The 19,451-nt window shown below is 40.6% G+C and overlaps 5 protein-coding genes and 1 pseudogene across 6 annotated transcripts; 5 read left to right on the forward strand and 1 right to left on the reverse strand.

Annotated features, from left to right (window-relative positions):
* The first annotated feature begins 109 nt into the window (after window positions 1–109).
* On the forward strand, window positions 110–2,651 carry LOC110753744 (putative amidase At4g34880). Of its 2 annotated transcripts, none has more exons than XM_021954699.2 (5): window positions 110–971; window positions 1,067–1,281; window positions 1,470–1,709; window positions 1,806–2,002; window positions 2,085–2,296. In XM_021954699.2, exons 1-5 carry the CDS (start codon window positions 423–425, stop codon window positions 2,153–2,155), a joined length of 1,272 nt encoding a protein of 423 aa, XP_021810391.2. In that variant the 5' UTR covers window positions 110–422; the 3' UTR covers window positions 2,156–2,296. The 2 variants fall into 2 exon arrangements, with proteins under 2 accessions (XP_021810391.2, XP_088101728.1); XM_088245602.1 differs by having other exon boundaries at window positions 136–971; window positions 1,806–2,000; window positions 2,081–2,651.
* Window positions 2,652–4,277: 1,626 nt separating this feature from the next.
* On the forward strand, window positions 4,278–6,995 carry LOC110753743 (putative amidase At4g34880). Its single transcript, XM_021954696.2, has 5 exons — window positions 4,278–5,393; window positions 5,489–5,703; window positions 5,880–6,119; window positions 6,216–6,414; window positions 6,497–6,995. The coding sequence occupies exons 1-5, from the start codon at window positions 4,845–4,847 to the stop codon at window positions 6,851–6,853; spliced, it is 1,560 nt and encodes a 519-aa protein (XP_021810388.1). The 5' UTR covers window positions 4,278–4,844; the 3' UTR covers window positions 6,854–6,995.
* A 660-nt stretch (window positions 6,996–7,655) lies between these two features.
* On the forward strand, window positions 7,656–8,301 carry LOC110753817 (dirigent protein 15-like). The gene has a single exon (XM_021954792.2). The coding sequence runs from the start codon at window positions 7,670–7,672 to the stop codon at window positions 8,243–8,245; it is 576 nt and encodes a 191-aa protein (XP_021810484.2). The 5' UTR covers window positions 7,656–7,669; the 3' UTR covers window positions 8,246–8,301.
* Window positions 8,302–9,323: 1,022 nt separating this feature from the next.
* On the forward strand, window positions 9,324–10,137 carry LOC110753741 (dirigent protein 23-like). Its single transcript, XM_021954694.2, has one exon. It carries the CDS (start codon window positions 9,475–9,477, stop codon window positions 10,048–10,050), a length of 576 nt encoding a protein of 191 aa, XP_021810386.2. The 5' UTR covers window positions 9,324–9,474; the 3' UTR covers window positions 10,051–10,137.
* Window positions 10,138–11,855: 1,718 nt separating this feature from the next.
* On the forward strand, window positions 11,856–12,732 carry LOC110753807 (dirigent protein 22 pseudogene; annotated as a pseudogene).
* A 1,200-nt stretch (window positions 12,733–13,932) lies between these two features.
* On the reverse strand, window positions 13,933–18,849 carry TOC120 (translocon outer complex protein 120). The gene is made up of 2 exons (XM_021954777.2): window positions 18,691–18,849; window positions 13,933–18,311 (listed from the first exon to the last, which is right to left on the reverse strand). Exon 2 carries the CDS (start codon window positions 18,279–18,281, stop codon window positions 14,325–14,327), a length of 3,957 nt encoding a protein of 1,318 aa, XP_021810469.1. The 5' UTR covers window positions 18,282–18,311; window positions 18,691–18,849; the 3' UTR covers window positions 13,933–14,324.
* Between the last annotated feature and the right edge of the window lie 602 nt (window positions 18,850–19,451).

Raw genomic sequence — 19,451 nt, forward strand, 5'->3', positions numbered from 1 at the left:
AAGACGAGATCGATTAAATCCCAAATACAAGCAATTACGCAGTAGAAGCTATATTTACTAGAAGTGAGACGGCCAAGGCTATGAATTGGTCATGGCAAGGCAATTTTTTATAACCAAATAAAATGCTAAAAATCGTTTCTGCATGTATCTGGACTATCTTCTTCTCGAATATTCGTAAAATGCTGCAGAGTTTAGCCGATTATCGATTCATTGCCATATGCTCTTAGCCTTGTTATTGTTGTATTTTATTGCACAATGGCATGCATTTAACTAAAGCATCTTGTAAAAACTTGAACTAGGCTACAAAGAGACCATGCCCGATTGAGATTAAGAAACTGTAAGTGGTCCAAAGACTCTGTTTATATAATTTGTAGCTGGTAGAACTCCTCTGAGCAAATCAAATCAGCCACTACATTACTTTAATGGCTGCAAAATCACCATCATGCTTTCCTCTCTTCCCATCTTTGCTTCTCATTCTTCTATCCTTAGCTTCATTTGGGTCCCAAACTTTTTCTGTCCATGGGCTCTATATTAGAGAAGCTACAATCTCTGATCTCCAACAAGCTTTCAAACAGAACCAACTGACTTCAAGAAAACTTGTTGAGTTCTACCTTCAAGAAATCCGCAGGCTCAACCCGGTCCTTAATGCAGTCATAGAGGTGAACCCAGATGCCCTTTACCAAGCTGATAAGGCGGACTATCAGCGAAAGGCAAAGGGCCCCGGTTACTATTCTGGGTTACATGGCATTCCTATCTTGCTCAAGGACAACATTGGAACCAAAGATAAGCTTAACACCACTGCTGGCTCGTTGGCTCTGCTTGGCTCAGTTGTGCCTCGTGATGCCGGTGTGGTGAGCAAGTTGAGGAGTGCGGGAGCCATCATATTGGGGAAGGCTAGCTTAAGTGAGTGGGCTCAGTTCAGGTCTCTTACAGCACCCGCTGGCTGGAGTGCCAGAGGTGGCCAAGGAAAGGTGAGCTTTGAAGTTCTTGTCAAATTCTTGTGAATTAGTATGGATTTTTCGCATAACTTGTAATTACAATTTCAATGCTCTATGGTGGTGTGCAGAACCCTTATGTGCTATCAGCAACTCCCTGTGGATCAAGCAGTGGACCAGCAATTTCAGCTGCAGCAAATTTGGTAGCAGTATCTCTGGGGACTGAGACTGATGGCTCCATATTATGTCCAGCAAGTTTCAACTCAGTTGTGGGCATCAAACTAACAGTTGGCCTCACCAGCCGTGCAGGGGTGATTCCGATAACTCCCAGACAGGACACCGTTGGGTACGTTCTCTTAATCGAAACCAAACATTTCATTGTCTGGATTTTTCTACTCTGTTCCTCCATCTCAGTTAGCAAACTTAGCCCAAGAAAATACCATTTGTGTTATGATGTTCATTGCTTGTTTCAACAACAATATATACTTCTGCAACCTTAGCTAATGTAGTATTATACTGTGTTGAATGTAATAGGCCCATCACCAGGACAGTTTCAGATGCCGTTCATGTTCTTGATGCCATTGTAGGCTATGATTACAATGATCAAGCAACCAGAGAAGCCTCCAAGTACATTCCAAGCAGTGGCTACAAACAATTTCTTCAGGCGTACGGGCTCAAAGGAAAGAGACTAGGAATAGTGAGGGATCCCTTCTTCACTTCCGGCAGCGGATCTCTCCAGCTTCAAGCGTTTGAGAAACATTTCCAGACTCTTAGGTAGCACTATATGCACTTTCGACCTCGCTACTAGTCCAATTGAACCAATTAAATGTAGTGTTTAACATGATACAATGTTCTTTCTGCAAATTGCAGGCAAGGAGGTGCTGTTTTGGTAGACCATTTAGAAATAGCCAACATTGATGTTATCTTGAACTTCAATTTGAGTGGGGAAGCAACAGCATCACTGGCTGAGTTCAAGCTAGCCTTGAATGCATATCTAAAAGACCTGGTGTTATCTCCAGTTCGATCATTGGCAGATGTAATCGCCTTCAACCTCAAGTTCTCGTGTGGTAAGTAAATTATACACATGCACAATAAGTTCCCTATAAACCATGTTCAATGATGACCAATAAACTTGATTTTGCTGTGAAGGAATTGATCAAGGAATTTGGACAAGACATTTTTCTCGCAGCCCAAGCAACAAATGGGATAGGCAACAATGAAAAGGCAGCATTGTTGAATCTAGCAAAGCTGACAAAATATGGGTTTGAGAAATTGTTGACAGACAACAGGCTAGATGCATTGGTGACTCCTGGTTCAGATGTTTCCCCTGTGCTTGCAATTGGGGGTTTCCCAGGAATTAGTGTCCCTGCTGGATATGACAAGAAGGGTGTGCCCTTTGGCATAACCTTTGGGGGACTGAAGGGTTCTGAGCCAAAGCTGATCCAGATTGCCTATGGTTTTGAGCAAGCTACTAAAGTTAGGAAGGCTCCTACATTTTTGCCTTGATAATGATTTAGAATAGCCTTCAACCGAAGTTTACTTCTTTTTTCGCAATCATGAACCAAGTGTGTTGTAATCAGTGGCGGACCTATTAAGGCGCAAGGAGGTGCAGCTGCACCTCCTATCGTCGGAAAAACCATTGTAGGTGCTTCAAATTGCCCCTTTACTCAACTAGTGTATAGATTACCTTATTTCCATTTTCAACATTTAAGTAAATGTCTTTGTCCTTTTACTTAAGTTTACAATGTAAATAAGGAAGTACCCCCCATTTGGATTTTTAAAAAAAATACTAGAAAATCAAATTCCCACCAAATCAAAATATGAAAAATCGGTTTTAGTGCAAAATACGATTTAGGCTAATAATGATGGCTCATTAAGTCAATATATACTTCATACTAAAATCCTATAAAATCAAGTTTTTTTATTTGAAGTGTAAGGAATAAAAGCCGCCAAAAATTATCTTGAGAAAATGATTATTCCGAAAAACCATTTTTCATACTTAGTCAATATTGCACCTCCGCTAACAAATTTCTGGGTCCGCCAGTGGTTGTAATGTCATCTATAAATTACATGATACATTTTAGTTGGGACAAAATTTTGATAATTTCATGTTTACTTGAATTAGAGTGGGAGAAGTCATCAAGAACCGGAGAAGTTGGTAGAGAATGAATAGTAACTCATCTAAATCCTGATTTTCCACGTATTACGGATTTTAATGTATAACCCCGTATATAATTTTTGATTCATGAATCGAAATAGTTCTAATCTCCAATCCGGATTCCACCAAGGTAAAGAAAAATATGCAAAATATCATATCTCGTCATTCATTTATGGTAACCTGAATTAAACAACAAAGAAAATATCCATCTTTGGACTAATTAAGAAGAAAATAAGTTGGTAAAGAGTTTGTGCCCCTAGCAATACCACTTTTTTATTCCTTATATGTAACTAAATATCGAAGAATTTATTAATCGAAATAGTTCTTAATCTCCATTCCAGACAAGTACAGAAAATTAAGCAAAATATATGTGACACTCGTTGGTAGTTCGTTTCTGATAATCTGAACCCTTGATTTGGGACCAGACCAGCTATCATGAACTTTGAAGGAAAATGTGCGGAAAAAGATAAAAAAGAAAGAAACAATATAATTTTTTTTTTTTTTTTTTAGGTGAGACCCAAGGGTATCCACCGCCGACAGCAGTGACTAATCCCTTTCGCCGCGGGAGCTCTCCCAATAGAGGTAAACGGCTGGCCATGAAATGCGCTCCATTTCCATGGGTGGGGATCGAACCCCCAACCTCATGATTAAGGAATGAGGTAAGCTACCACCACACCACATCTCATGGTTAGAAACAATATAATTTCAATCCCACTTCAGGCTGCAAAGGTTTTCATTCACACAACCTGAAATATGGGAAGGTTCTGTTTGCATATGCATATATTCTCTCTATTTCTAAAGCAAGCATAAAAGAATGATAAAATCAACTTTCCAAGTGTCAGCTGGCAAATTGCAATTGGTGCTAGCTGGTTAGGACAAATGGTCCTGCCGCCAATTTTGTTAACTTTTTCCGTTAAATGCAAGAGCAAAATAGTATTTTTAAATTTAAACCAAAAAAATAATAAAAAATAATTTCTTTAAAATAATAATAAAAAAAATCAAATAAAAAACCAACCCAAAAAAAAATAAACTTTAGGGGGAGTATAAATCGGGATAGAAGGGGAGAGAGAGAGTTTAATTTTAATTTTTTATTCATATTTTAATCAATTTTGATATAAAAATACAATTTTGCCCCTGCATTTAACAGAAAAATTGACAGAAGTAACCATGTTACCATTTTGAAAATTGAGGTACTCAAATGAAAAATAAAGTTAGGTTTCATCGTCTTCTTCTCCGCTCTGCAACGCCTCTGCAATTTCACGCGTACGCTTTTGGAATTTGGCGTACGCCTCCGTAACTTGGCGTATGCCTTTAACAACAATCGCTAAACAGAGGTACGCCTGAGGCGTTTTACCATCGCCTCGCCTCGCCTCACGCTCTCAGGCGCGCTTAGGCATGCCTTTCAAAACATTGGTCCAAACAGACAAAGCACACCAAACAAAACAACTAAGGACGCCGCCCCTGAAGGCGTGCGTCAGAGCCTAACTGGACGAAAAACCTTACACCTGTGGAGGACAGGGAAGCCCATCACTTTGGAGAACGAACACCAGGGAGGATGGGGGTAGCTGGGCTTTAATATGTAAATGGCAACTGGTGGTGGTGGTGACTCTCCGTTGATGGATAAAGGTTAGTCAGATTTTGTAGGTTTGATTGGGATTAAGAAACTGTCAGTGGTCCAAAATTTTTGTTTATATAAATTGTAGTTGGTAGAACTCCTCTGAGCAATTCAAAACAGCCACTACATTACTTCAATGGCTGCAAAGTCACCATCATGCTTTCCTCTCTTCCCATCATTGCTTCTCATTCTTCTATCCTTAGATTCATTTGGGTCCCAAACTTTTTCTGTCCATGGGTTCCATATTAGAGAAGCTACAATCTCTGATCTCCAACAAGCTTTCAAACAGAACCAACTGACTTCAAGAAAACTTGTTGAGTTCTACCTTCAAGAAATCCGCAGGCTCCACCCGGTCCTTCATGCAGTCATAGAGGTGAACCCAGATGCCCTTTACCAAGCTGATAAGGCGGACTATCAGCGAAAGGCAAAGGGCCCCGGTTACTATTCTGGGTTACATGGCATTCCTATCTTGCTCAAGGACAACATTGGAACCAAAGATAAGCTTAACACCACTGCTGGCTCGTTTGCTCTGCTTGGCTCAGTCGTGCCTCGTGATGCCGGTGTGGTGAGCAAGTTGAGGAGCGCGGGAGCCATCATATTGGGGAAGGCTAGCTTAAGTGAGTGGGCTCAGTTCAGGTCTCTTACAGCACCCGCTGGCTGGAGTGCCAGAGGTGGCCAAGGAAAGGTGAGCTTTGAAGTTCTTGTCAAATTCTTGTGAATTAGTATGGATCTTTCGCATAACTTGTAATTACAATTTCATTGCTCTATGGTGGTGTGCAGAACCCTTATGTGCTATCAGCAACTCCCTGTGAATCAAGCAGTGGATCAGCAATTTCAGCTGCAGCAAATTTGGTAGCAGTATCTCTGGGGACTGAGACTGATGGCTCCATATTATGTCCAGCAAGTTTCAACTCAGTTGTGGGCATCAAACCAACAGTTGGCCTCACCAGCCGTGCAGGGGTGATTCCGATAACTCCCAGACAGGACACCGTTGGGTACGTGCTCCTAATCGAAACCAAACATTTGATTGTCTAGATTGTTCTACTCTGTTCCTCCATCTCAATTAGAAAACTTAGCCCAAGAAAATTCTCTTTGTGTTATGATGTTCATTACTTGTTTATACTTCCGCAACCTTAGCTAATGTAGTATTATACTGTGTTGAATGTAATAGGCCCATCACCAGGACAGTTTCAGATGCCGTCCATGTTCTTGATGCCATTGTAGGCTATGATTACAATGATCAAGCAACCAGAGAAGCCTCCAAGTACATTCCAAGCGGTGGCTACAAACAATTTCTTCAGGCGTACGGGCTCAAAGGAAAGAGACTAGGAATAGTGAGGGATCCCTTCTTCACTTCAGGCAGCGGATCTCCCCAGCTTCAAGCGTTTGAGAAATATTTCCAGACTCTAAGGTAGCACTGTATGCACTTTCGAGCTCGTTACTAGTCCAATTGAACCAATTAAATGTAGTGTTTAACATGATACAATGTTCTTTCTGCAAATTGCAGGCAAGGAGGTGCTGTTTTGGTAGACCATTTAGAAATAGCCAACATTGATGTTATCTTGAACTTCAATTTGAGTGGGGAAGCAACAGCATCACTGGCTGAGTTCAAGCTAGCCTTGAATGCATATCTAAAAGACCTGGTGGTATCTCCAGTTCGATCATTGGCAGATGTAATCGCCTTCAACCTCAAGTTCTCGGGTGTGGTAAGTAAATTATACACATGCACAATAAGTTCCCTATAAACCATGTTCAATGATGACCAATAAACTTGATTTTTCTGTGAAGGAATTGATCAAGGAATTTGGACAAGACATTTTTCTCGCAGCCCAAGCAACAAATGGGATAGGCAACAATGAAAAGGCTGCATTGTTGAATCTAGCAAAGCTGACAAAATATGGGTTTGAGAAATTGTTGACAGACAACAGGCTAGATGCATTGGTGACTCCTGGTTCAGATGTTTCCCCTGTGCTTGCAATTGGGGGTTTCCCAGGAATTAGTGTCCCTGCTGGATATGACAAGAAGGGTGTGCCCTTTGGCATAACCTTTGGGGGACTGAAGGGTTCTGAGCCAAAGCTGATCCAGATTGCCTATGGTTTTGAGCAAGCTACTAAAGTTAGGAAGGCTCCTACATTTTTGCCTTGATAATGATTTAGAATAAGCCTTCAACCGAAGTTTACTTCTTTTTTCGCAATCATGAACCAAGTGTGTTGTAATGTCATCTATAAATTACATGATACATCTTAGTTGGGACAAAATTTTGATAATTTCATATTTACTTGAATTAGAGTGGGAGAAGTCAAGAACTGGAGAAGTTGGGAATATGGTAATGAATAGTAACTCATCTAAATCCTGATTTTCAATGTGTAACATATATAATTTTTGATTCATGAATCGGAATAGTTCTAATCTCCAATCCGGATTCCACCAAGGTAAAGAAAAATAAGCAAAATATCATATCTTGTCATTCATTTATGGTAACCTGAATTAAACAACAAAGAAAACAAAGAAAATATCCATCTTTGGACTAATTAAGAAGAAAATAAGTTGGTAAAGAGTTTGTGCCCCTAGCAATACCGCTTTTTTATTCCTTATATATAACTAAATATCGGAGAATTTATGAATCGAAATAGTTCTTAATCTCCATTCCAGACAAGTACAGAAAATTAAGCAAAATATATGTCATATCTGATGTCCCCATTCATATATGGTAACTGAAATTATAAAACAACAGAGAGAAATCTTCATCTTTAGGACTGATTAAGCAGAAAATATAGTTTTGCCCTAATAGATATTATTATCATATAAGACTAATTACCACAAAATGAATCACAATGTAACGGCTAGGATCATCCAACTCCAAACCGATCACAAATGTTGATCTGCTATATAAGACAACACCTCAACCCCAACTGTCCCCACACACAAACAAACAAATACCGACAAACCAAAAAAAAAGAGATGGAAGGCAGTCGATTCGTCCTCGTTTTGGGTTTGACTCTCCTAACCACCGCGATCACACCAACACTCTCTACCTACCACTCTGCCACGCTGCCCAACGTCCGCCACAGACAAAAAGTCACGCGCCTCCACTTCTACCTCTTCGACATCATCAGCGGCACCAAGCCCTCCGCCGTAGAAGTCGCACGTCCGAAAGGCACGAAATACGACAAGTCGGCGACGCCATTCGGCAGCGTCTGGGCCATCGACGACGCGCTCCGTGAGGGCCCCGAGTTCACTTCAAAAGTGGTCGGGAATGCGCAGGGGCTCTACGTGTCATCCGTCCAGGACGAGAACAGCTTAGGGCTAGTGATGTACGCGGATTTCGGTTTTACGACGGGTAAGTTTAACGGGAGCTCCTTCAGCGTGTTCTCGAGGAACCCGATTATGGAGCCGGGGGAGCGTGAGCTGGCAGTCGTGGGAGGGAGAGGGAGGTTTAGAATGGCGAAAGGTTTTGTCAAGGTGAAAACACAATTTTTGAATGCTACCAACGGTGACGCCATTCTTGAGTTCAAGGTTACTCTAGTTCATTATTGAATTGAGCAATGTTGATCATGGAAATAATTTGTGGTTTACTGGGATAATTAAATTAAATAAACCAGCCATTATAATATGAACTTTGTGTTAATTACTAATTCCCACGAATTATAATTGGTGATTGGATTTATATGAAAGAAAAATATAACAAATGTTGTTAATTAACCGATCGAAAGAAATACTTGAGACAGTCGCCCATGCTCGCGTACTGTATACTTAAAACAGTCGTTCATGCTCGCATGCATACTTGAGACAGTTGCTAAAAATAAAAACTTAGGTAAACAAACATGCATATATAGATAGCATCCCATTTGAATTTCGGGTTCCTTAATTACGCAACAGCCATGCATATATGTTTTTATTCCAACCAAAGTACAAAAAGAAAAAAGAACTTCTGGATTTGTTCGGGTCGGCAAGAAATAATATAGGCCAACCAACTTTTTCGTGCAATTATGAAATTTTGATTTATATGATGGTGACCAGGCCACCGCCACTCCTTCCTTACCCATTAATTATTTGAAAGGCATAAAAAATTTCATTTTGCATTGCTTTTCTATAGTTTCAATTTAAGGTTTAAACCCTGTTTAGTAATTGTAGAAAGTTTTGTTTCTCTTCAATTCTTGATAGGAAAAACTATGACATCATCCATGTATCTTAAACTACGGACCCATTTTCTCAAAAAAATTTTAAGGACCTTTCCTATATATTGAGAGGGGCAATAATATACTAAACTCACATACACTACACGGATGATAAGACTCTAACCTAGAAGCATTTGTTCCAAATCACTACACTAGAAGGTCCTTTACGACCCATTTTCTCTTTTAGTTTCTGTTTTTGTTTTGCTTGCTTCACATTTGTAATTATAATTTTAGGAACAAAATTTATGGGTCCCCCACTAAAAAACATGCCCTAATCTGTCTTACTTTTATTCTTTTCGCTAATGAAATATTAAAAGTAGTTTTTTTTTTTTTAAATATCGAAAATATTAAAAGAAATTTAGACACTCTAAATTGAAAACCCTAGCTGTGTTTTTGACTTGTTTTTTCTTTGTGGAAAGTTGAGACAAAATCCTGGTGAAAGAAGAGAGTTGGCCACTTATAACTAGTGGCCCCCAATGAAAATCTTCTTCTAGTTGATGGGTAGCTTAACGGCGTTTGAACTCTCGCCCATTATTTAACCCAGTTTGCAAACCCAAACCCAGCAAACACCCTCCAAAACTACACCCAATGGCAAACCCAGCAACCCCTCTGATTTTGCTCATGCTCATCTCTCTACTGGCAGCCACTGAAGGAGCTCAAAACTCCACGGAGCTGAAGTGGGCCAAGAAGCTCAAGACGAGAAAGAAGACGACGTCGGAGACAGTGACCAACCTCCAGTTCTACTTCCACGACACAGTCAGCGGGAAGACCCCAAGCGCCGTGCGTGTAGCCCAAGCCACAGACACCAATAAGTCCCCCACCCTTTTCGGAGCTTTGCTTATGGCGGATGACCCGCTTACTGAAACAGCCGACCCGAACTCCAAGCTCGTGGGTCGGGCCCAAGGACTGTACGGGTCATCTTGCCAGCAAGAGCTTGGGCTGATTATGGCCATGAACTTTGGGTTCACGGATGGCATGTACAACGGTAGCTCGATTAGTATTCTGGGTAAGAACCAGGCTATGAACCTTGTTCGGGAGATGCCGGTCGTGGCTGGAACCGGGGTTTTCCGGTTGGGCCGGGGGTATGCGATTGCCAAGACACATTGGATTGATTTTACCACGGGTGATGCAATTGTTGGGTACAATGTTACTGTAATTCACTAGAGTGAGTTACTTTTTCTTTTGATGTTTCATCCGTCTACTACTTGTTTTATATACTTTTATAGTCGAATAATAATGTCATTTATGTCATCTACCATTTCTTGATGAGTCTTACCTTTATTAGAAATAGTCGGTGATGAATTTATATTCGATTGATATGGTGCAAATAGTTAGGAATTTGTCGGTTCAATTTGCTATTTGCTTAATGTTGAGCCGTGATACCTATTTTCTTAGAGTCCCTATTCTCTCACATAGGCCGTAAAATATGAATCAACGGTCAAAAATCACCAATGCAACGCTTAATGTCTGTTCAAAGGAAAATTGCTATTTTTTATACTCATCATCTTATTTTCTTTAGGTTGGTGACCTAAATTCTAGATTATAAAATTGACATAAAAATCATATTGAAATAGCTTTTTGATGACTGGTCAATATAAAGCTTTTCTATGCCTTGATAATTATATGTGATCCAAGAATTTGGTAGCGTAAAAGGTCTATCAAATTATGGAACGATTTTCTGTCGACAAATTTTCCTAGTATTTCAGCCCTGCCGTTTTGATTCCTATCAATTCTCTTCCACATATTTTTCATGTAACATAGGGAATAAAAACCCACCACTTGCACTGTGACTCTTCCTAGCCACCGTTCTGGTCCTTTGGAGATTCGACACCTGTCCAAACATCTCAAACCTTCTTCTTGTGACATGTTTATATTAAAATAAAGGAAATTGCATCTGAAAAAAGTAATTTGATGCAAAGAATCATTTTTGATAATAAATCATAGGCGGGTAGATATAATTGCTTAGCTTTATTGTCTGATTTGCCATCACAAAAAATAAAGGAAATGAAAGTGATTTGGCCATGCAAAAGTAAACACCTTTTTTGGCCTCGATTTTCCATGACACTGAGTGATTCTTCTCCACGATTTGTCATCCTTGTCATGACAATTTAATTTCACTTCAATAAATTTGTCTAAGGTAAATCATGCCGGGTCCGCCACTATGCATTGTGATGATGAATTTGTTTGGACTTTACACTACTTTTGATTCTTTTAAATTTGAAGATATTTGTAGGGTAATTTTCACTTTATTACGGTAAAATTTATTGACTTTTAGAATTCGATACATCAAATTTTTTACGTCTTAATCGCATACACAAAGTTGATTTTCTTATCAATTTCATGCACGCCGTTAATTTTTCTGTTAACAAGTCTATTAACTCCTAACATGGCAACAAATGTGCCACGAAGCCCAATGCCATCATACAACCACCCTCATCTACACCAGAGATTCACTCCTAATGTGCGGACATTCGGATGAGAGAATAACTATATGTATATTAACAAGTGTCGTAGATGAGATTTGAACTTAGATCTTCTTCAACAAGGTGCATCATTAGACCAAAAAATCATTAGCACCCATGCTTAGTTTAGATCAAAGGAACTTACCTACAACTCCTTTAATGATAATCCAATGCCCTACCAAGACCCACAAAAGTGTCTTTGGTTTGGTGTTGAACTTTGTTTGTCATGTAAAACGTTGGATTATGATAAGCTAAAGTGTTGCATCCACCATCATTGTTTCCTCCAGTCCAACTGCTTTTTCTCCTCTCTTTTTTTTTTCTTGAATTTTTATGACTTTTCTTCCCGCCATGAAATAAGGACCACATGAGTGCATTTGATTATGCAAATCGAAATTAAAATTCACGTTAAGGAGAGATTAAAAAATGTAGCTTATTTGTTCTAAATTAATCATGCAACAAGGTGCCAATTTATGCAGGATTATGGGCTAGTGGGCCACCAATTGAAGAAAAACAATTAAAATACAGAGAATAAGGTTGGATGCTTCCACAGTTCCACTATAAAATCCCTCCTCGCCCTTCAAAGTTTTCTCAATTGAGAGATACGTACACAGAGACACAAAAATGGGAAAGGTTGGTCTAATATTTCTAAACCTTTTGATCTCACTATGCCTAGCCATGCCAATGGTACAAAGCACCATTGAAGGATCTGAGACTGAGCAGTGGTTTCAAAACCTTCATCTAGCAAAACAGAAGCTGACCCGTCTGCGCTTCTACTTCCACGACGTCGTTTTGGGCCCAAACCAGACCTCAGTGGGGGTAGCCCGAGCACCCAACACCTTCAAATCGCCCACCGTGTTCGGGCTAGTCAACGTCTTTGACAACGCACTAACCAAGGGATCCGAACCCACGTCTGAGCTCTTGGGTCGAGCCCAAGGGCTCTATGGATTCGCCTCCCAAGAGGAAGTGAGTCTTCTTATGGCTATGAACTTTGTTTTCACAAGCGGCAAGCACAATGGGAGCAGCCTCACCGTTTTGGGTCGTAACCCAGTTGTGCATTCAGTCAGAGAGTTGCCAATAATCGGTGGAACTGGTGTTTTCCGATTGGCACGTGGGTTTGCGTTGGCCAAGACTTATTTTATTAATACTACTCTTGCCATTGTCGAATACAATGCTGTAGCTCTGCATTATTGACTGAGAAGAGTGGTGGAAATCGTGGGTTTGTTTTACTATTTGTTTAACAGTTTTTTTGTGCTTTGCTGCCTTTTAATATGTTATACAAAGTTGGGACTTGCTGGAGATATTTGTATTTTCTATTGGATTTGGTGAGCAAATTTTGGGTTTCTTTATGTCACCACACCGCATGGTATGAAAATAATAATATTAAAGACGCAAAAGAATTTCTCGTATTTCAGTCACCAAATAATATGGCGAATGACATAAACAAGTATAACATTAGCACATAAGTTTAAAACCCTAACTTTTGAGATAGGTTTTGAAGCCCCTAAAAATTACTCGTTTGAAATATTCTCATGCAAGGATGAAGTATGAAGCCAACCCACCTTACAAGTCCTTTTACTGGTTTCTTTTTTCTTTTCTACAATAGAATTATTCACCCACAACAAAGTTACGTGACGTGACAACAATGAACTAGCCACAACTATATATCAAATTTGCCACAAGCATATTCATCCAATCAAGCGGAGACAATGAGTAGCAGACGACCATAGACTAGTTAGTATTTTTATGCAGTTTCTTTGATCAACGATAATTGCAGTAGGGGAACGAAACGAGGTAAATACCATTTAAACCCACCAACTGCTCCAAACCCCACCTTGTCTTCAATGATTTATACAAAACAGCATCAATACCCTCAACTAAAACATCACTTGAAAGGATATGCGACTTTCATGGGCTTGTTAAACCTTGGCACCTTGCTGGCAGAATGTTAGCAATTGCCCCTTTCTAAAGACCCCATTGTGAAGTGATGACACATATGACTTATAAATTATGCACTTTCTTTTTCTCTTTTTCTATCGGTTGGTATACGGGCATTTTTGGACTAGATATACTGACCACATTGTTGACCACATCTATAAGACCCACTTCCGTAGGTAGGTCTCAAAAGAAAATATATCTCAGCCCAAGTAGAGTTTAATTCTTATTAAACATCTGTTCTACCACTGTTTCTTAGAGGATCTAGCTGTTGGCATGATGAAAATTATGATCTTCAACTAACAGATAACAGAAATGAAAACTAAGTCATGACTTGTCACTCAGATCTCGGCAGATTCCAAGACCAGAGTTGGAAAAGTCTAATTGATGCACAATTCATAAATCTGCATCAAAAAGGCACATGCTGTCAAGAATAAGACTGCGTTCCAAATACACCGAAGAGGAAAACAGCAAACACCATCTCTCAAGCAAAAGATGACCTCCGCATTTGTCAATTGTCATCCTGGTGATGGCTCACCCTATACTAGACAAAGAAACTGGGGGAACCTATTGGTGCTGCTCTACCTTTCCCAAAAAAGACTTAAAAGTTGATTGTTTACAGAGCCCTCTGCCATGCACAAAGAACATCAAGTAAAGAAAGTAAAACACTCAATTTTATATTCAAAGCCCTTAACCATGCACAACCAATACCAAATGACTGGAGAGAATGGAAGAGAGGCCAAGCAATCAACCACTTTGGCAATATAAATGAATTTCCACACACAATTAAGACAAAGGCCTGACTGAAAAAGAAGCAACTGTGAGTCCAGTACCTTAAGAGAACAAAATTCACCAACTGCCATTATCTAGTTAAGAAGCTAAAATCACTATGATCAATGAAATACTAGATTGAAATGAGTTGAAACAAGCAGCTTAGAATCACTCACTAGTGATGATCACCATCACAAGATGACCTCCTCACCCACTCTTGATGATGACCTATACCACAAGGCTGCTGCAGCACAAATATTACTCTAATTTTCATCATTGTCCATACTGCAACTGTTGAGGATACGTGAAGAACTTTCTGAGCAGAGGAATGAGGCCGAACAAAGCTATTTGAAGCTGTTCTGAGCTATTCAAGCGCACACTGATTTGTCCAGCCCCCCTATTATTTACATTGGCACGAGCAATCAGGTTTGTATGTCGTCCAACTGGAATCTGAGACTGTATATTGCCTCCAATGGCAAGATCTCCATGCCAATCCATTACGGACAGCGAAAGAGTTGATAGCGAACGACCCAAAGGATAATCTTTGTCTCTCAACTGGGCCTCCAAAGTACAACCATAAGCAATATCACCACGAGCAGTCATTGCACCACCAGTCATAACCATCTGGCACCGTTTATTAGCAATAAATTTGTCTTCGACTTTCATCCCAGCTGATAAAGCATCACCCAAGAGAGTAACTGAGAGACCAGCCGTTGCCTTATTCTTCTTAAAATTACTGAACCTTGTGTCACTTCGCAGAGTATAAGCCAAGTCCTTCCCAACAGTCTGCATATCAAATCCTAATGAAGTTGCTTTCCCTTCCCCATACTTTATTGAACTAGCTACTTCCATTTGGACATTGGCATCCTTTTTATCCTTGGTAACCTGGCCAGAAAAAGACAAGGGTATTTTGTCTTTAACAACAAACAATCTTTCTGCATTTATGCCCTCATAACCAACATCATGATCCCAACCATGAGTTTCTAGAACAGGTCTTACGATCCACTGGTTGGAGGAATCTAGATATCGATAACGGTGACTTGGATTATCAGAATCAAAGGAAGCAGGTAAGGCCAAATCTGGCATGGGAACAGGAACAGATGCTGCCCCAGAACTTTCCTCTTCAACATTTTCACCATAATCATTTGGCAGTTCCATTGCTGAAGCTGCCAACTTTTTCATCAACTTCCGTCGCTTTTTCTCTTCCTTCAACTGTTTCTTCATGAAAAGCTTTTCCCTATACTCTAACTCATCAAAATATGCCTTCTTCTGAGCTTTAGAGAGTTTCTCCACCTGGGCCTTTGCCAAACGTCTAAATGGTGGCAATTCATCATATTCTGATTCATCATCAGAATCTGAAGATTCATCCAGTTCATCATCTAGACTGTCATCATCACCAAACTGCTCCTCAGGCAGCTTCAATTGTGGTCTTGATTGAAGGAGGGATGAGAGAAGGAAAGGTAAAGGAGGTGCCCTAGACCGAGTTGCAAAAGGTTTTCCGGGTGGACTATCTTGCAACTTCAATAGGGCGTTTGCTTCAGCCAGAATCTTGGATGCAAATGAGAGCAATAACAGATGAGGCTTCCAAACCTGACCATTTGGCAAAACTCTCTGCCCAGCCCTATTAGTTCTGCAAGCAGAGTGGTTCTCTACTAATGAAACAGGATTCATGAGCCGCATATCCCCGGCAGCCTGACGAATGGCTTGCTGGACAACATGAGATCGTTGAGTGACAAACATGTCATAACTAGAAGCTGTGCCATTTGGGCCATCAGGTGGAGCTGACGCAGCATGAGTCAGAACCACAATCGCATTGAACCATATAGATGCCCCAAAAATGTCTGTGATGGTGCGCAAGAGTGGCATATCACTGAAATCCCTGCTCTGCATGTCCAACCTATCAAGATACAACACAATATCTGGAGGAGTTTTCTTGATAAAGCGGTTCACAGCCAGGAGAATCTTCTCATTCTGACGCTGGTCAGACCAGGAAGGTAAAAGGCCAGGTGTGTCAATGACTCGTACTCTAATCCCTTGCACGGTCCCCACAACATCCTGTACTTTCTTAGTCCCCATCTGAAAAGCATCAGTGTTGAACTTCACTTCATCGAATATAGAATTGATGGTTGCACTTTTACCAACTCCTGTCTTTCCAAGAACCATAATTGTGCAAGCAAAATCAAGGGGTTCATTCCCTGATGCCTCAAGCTGCTCTGCCATGGCACTTGCACGGTCAAAACTAAAAGCACCAACACGGCCCCCATTTCTACCACGCAGCTGCTCAGCTAGTCCCAGTCTGTACAAAACCTGAGCCACAACAACATTATGTGGAGTCTGCCCAAGCCTATGTGCAAGACGCAAAAATTTCACTCTTATCATTTGAAGCTTTTCACGAGTCTCATCAGACTCCTCTGCCTCTACATTAGCGGGGTCCTCAATTTGCTGGTTTTGCACATGAGATACTGTACCATTTACTCGAGGATGCTGTACCACCCTAGGTGCAGGTTCCAATAGTGGGGCAGCACGTCCAAGGCCAGCTGGACGAGTAGGAGGGGTAGTGGGGTTTGTAGAATTTCCAGATGAAGAAGAATGCACTGATGCTGGCTGAATCTCTTGTTCTCTGTTCACTTTATTGATTCCCTTCGCTGCCTGAATGCTTTCTTTCTTTTCAGGCTCTTCAGGGGCAGCAACATTGTTGCAAACTTCACGAGCAATTTCATCAGCTTGCAGAGGTTGATCACCTTTGTTACTCTCTGCTCTCAAATCAGCATCACCATCCTGAATCTTCTCTGTCTGCTCAGTTGCAGATGTTTCAGGAAAAGCTGAGCTCTCTAATGTCACAGCCCTTTCCTTCCCATCCTCCCCAGACATTTGTTTATCAGATGAAATGCCTTTTAGTTCAGATTCTTCCCCATGATGCCCTGAACCCAGCAAAGTGGAAGAGTCTTTCACTTCTCCATTCCTGTAATCTTGATGTTCTGCATCTGTACAAGTCAAAGTGTCTCTTAGTTCTTCAAATTTATTATCCTCTTGTCTTGCTTCAATGCAGGGCATAGCATCTTTTGATTCAGTATTATCACCTTCTTTATGTACTGTATTTTGTGACTCCGCAGCATTATCATCTTGAACCTTCAAAGGATGGCCATCTAACGCACTTAGCAGTCCCACATCTTTTTCAAGCTGAATCTTTAAGCTCGAGGAATTCTCCTCTAATTCCTGACCATTACCAGCTTCCTTCAAAATCTCCTTGTTAAATTCAGTTACTTGAGGAGAATCAAGATCAGCAGCTTCATTATCTAACTTTTCATCTGTAGGCACTGTCTCTGAAATTGAATTATCAAAATTGTCCTTCTCAGGTTTCTTATTTTCAACAACTACATCGGGCTTTACATCAACATCATCCCCATCTGTCAAAACTGCTGTACCAGCACCAATCTCAGAAACCTCTTCCACCCCAACTTCTTGGCTACCCACCAATCCATCGGGCTTTAGATCAACCTCATCTGCATCCGTCAAAACTGCTTTTTCCCCACCAGCACCAATCTCAGAAACCTCTTTCACCCCAACTTCTTGGCTACCCACCAATCCATCATCCGTCAATCCATTTGATTCAACATTGTCTGTTTCAGACTTCACATTCTCAGGAGCTACAGACTTTACATGAACCTCATCCCCACCTGTCAAACCTGCTATTTCTTCACCGGCCCCAATCTGAGAAACCTCTTTTACTCCATCTTCTCTGCTACCCACCAACCCATCGTCTGTCAATCCATTTGTTTCATCGGTCACTGCTTCCTTTACAGGTTGTCCATCATCAATTGCGCCTGCCACTGCAGCCTCATCAACACTGTTCCCACCCACAAAACTTCCCATCTTCTCTTCACCATTCACGATTGCCTCCTCCTCCTCCTCCTCATCATCATCAGGAACCCCAATTGCCTCTTCAAAATCCTCTATACTAGGACTCTTAACAAGAACGGCCAAACCCAAACCACCAACTGTCTCAGCCTTTCTTTCTCCATCAACAGCAGCAGCATCCCCCAGATCACCTTTGGTCCCCTGCTCCTGCAAGTGTTCTTGTATCTCTATTGCCTCCTCAAAAACATCATCTTCTAAATCATCCTTGAGTCCATTAGACCCCTCTGCAACCCTCTCCTCAAAAACCTCAACTTCAACACTCTGGTTTTCTCCCACGTTAGACCCGCCAGCAATCTTATCACCATTTTCCATCCCAAATCCTCAAAATGCAGCTACAAAACCCTAGATTCACCAAAACACAGAAAACCCCAATACTCAATAAGCACGATGATGAACAGATAATAACCATCTCAGGATCATATTATTCACCGCAAACCCCAAAGAAACCAATCATAACAAAACTCCATTGACAATTCAATTTTCACTACAAAATTCTAAATTTCCGAAACAAACAACACCATTAACATTTCCACTGTGTATATATCAATGATTAACCAATACAACAATTTAAACGAAACCCCCCAGATCCTACCATGGATTGTTATTAGGGTTTTGTGCGGAAAACAAAACACAAAAACTAAAACCAATACAAGAGAAACGAACTGAGATAAAATAAACCCAAAAAAGTAGAAATAAATAACAAATAAAAGAAAAGGCTTACCAGGTTTTCTGGGTCACAGAGATAAAGGCTCTGCCTTTGGTCTCGCTTCGATTGAGAGACAGAGAGAGTGAGTGAGGTGCGAGGATTTTCTTCTTTTAAGCGAACTTCGTGTTTTCGATATTTCTACACACTCAGTACTGGCTTAACCAGCAGAGTAATTAAGGATAAGAGTCCAATCAACGGTACAGAATGATCCTAAGTTTTTAATCCGACGGTCCAGAGTTTTGCATCAATATCATCGTGAAAGACGCCAATCAGGATGACGTGGACTGAAACTGGAAAAAGGGTTTCCTGTTTGCCTTTTGGCTTTTCACACGTGTGGATCGGCGGGTTTGGTGGCTCTCCAAAAGTCACGTGACCTGTACCGACCGTCCGATTTTGATGGTGACGAATGTGGGAGGGTGTTTGTTTGCTTTGCCTGTACATATTTGGTAAATGATGTTCACGTGACTATCACGTGATGAATATAGGGCACCATTTCCAAGCATGTTGCACGAGTCTCACTCTCTCACCTTCATTTTCTTGGTGAAAAGTATTTGCTTGGGTTGTTGGATCTTTTCAATTAAAAAAAACGTGCTCGAGGGGGAAATGATTTCTCCACTTACCAAAGAAATATAAAAGTCTTTTCATCTTCAAGTTGAATGTATATATTTTTAAAGAATTTTGCATTGAAGTTTGGGCAATCCACTCTTGCAAATAATCTTAGTATGGGGAGTTGTAAATGCATGATCATGATCAATTCCATTTTATCATGCAATTGT

This window comes from Prunus avium, chromosome 8 (genome assembly GCF_965620075.1).
Source record: "Prunus avium chromosome 8, drPruAviu1.hap1.1, whole genome shotgun sequence".
NCBI classification, from domain to species: Eukaryota; Viridiplantae; Streptophyta; class Magnoliopsida; order Rosales; family Rosaceae; genus Prunus; species Prunus avium.

What these genes read in the sequence shown, in the direction of transcription:
- LOC110753743 (XM_021954696.2), top strand. Translation starts at nt 4,845, where the DNA reads ATGGCTGCAAAGTCACCATCATGCTTTCCTCTCTTCCCATCATTGCTT. An exon ending in CCAGAGGTGGCCAAGGAAAG is followed by an intron (nt 5,394 to 5,488) that starts GTGAGCTTTGAA and finishes GGTGGTGTGCAG; the next exon opens with AACCCTTATGTGCTATCAGC. An exon ending in AAATATTTCCAGACTCTAAG is followed by an intron (nt 6,120 to 6,215) that starts GTAGCACTGTAT and finishes TGCAAATTGCAG; the next exon opens with GCAAGGAGGTGCTGTTTTGG.
- LOC110753817 (XM_021954792.2), top strand. Translation starts at nt 7,670, where the DNA reads ATGGAAGGCAGTCGATTCGTCCTCGTTTTGGGTTTGACTCTCCTAACC.
- LOC110753741 (XM_021954694.2), top strand. Translation starts at nt 9,475, where the DNA reads ATGGCAAACCCAGCAACCCCTCTGATTTTGCTCATGCTCATCTCTCTA.
- TOC120 (XM_021954777.2), bottom strand. Translation starts at nt 18,281, where the DNA reads ATGGAAAATGGTGATAAGATTGCTGGCGGGTCTAACGTGGGAGAAAAC.
- LOC110753744 (XM_088245602.1), top strand. Translation starts at nt 423, where the DNA reads ATGGCTGCAAAATCACCATCATGCTTTCCTCTCTTCCCATCTTTGCTT. An exon ending in AAACATTTCCAGACTCTTAG is followed by an intron (nt 1,710 to 1,805) that starts GTAGCACTATAT and finishes TGCAAATTGCAG; the next exon opens with GCAAGGAGGTGCTGTTTTGG. An exon ending in TTCAACCTCAAGTTCTCGTG is followed by an intron (nt 2,001 to 2,080) that starts TGGTAAGTAAAT and finishes TGATTTTGCTGT; the next exon opens with GAAGGAATTGATCAAGGAAT.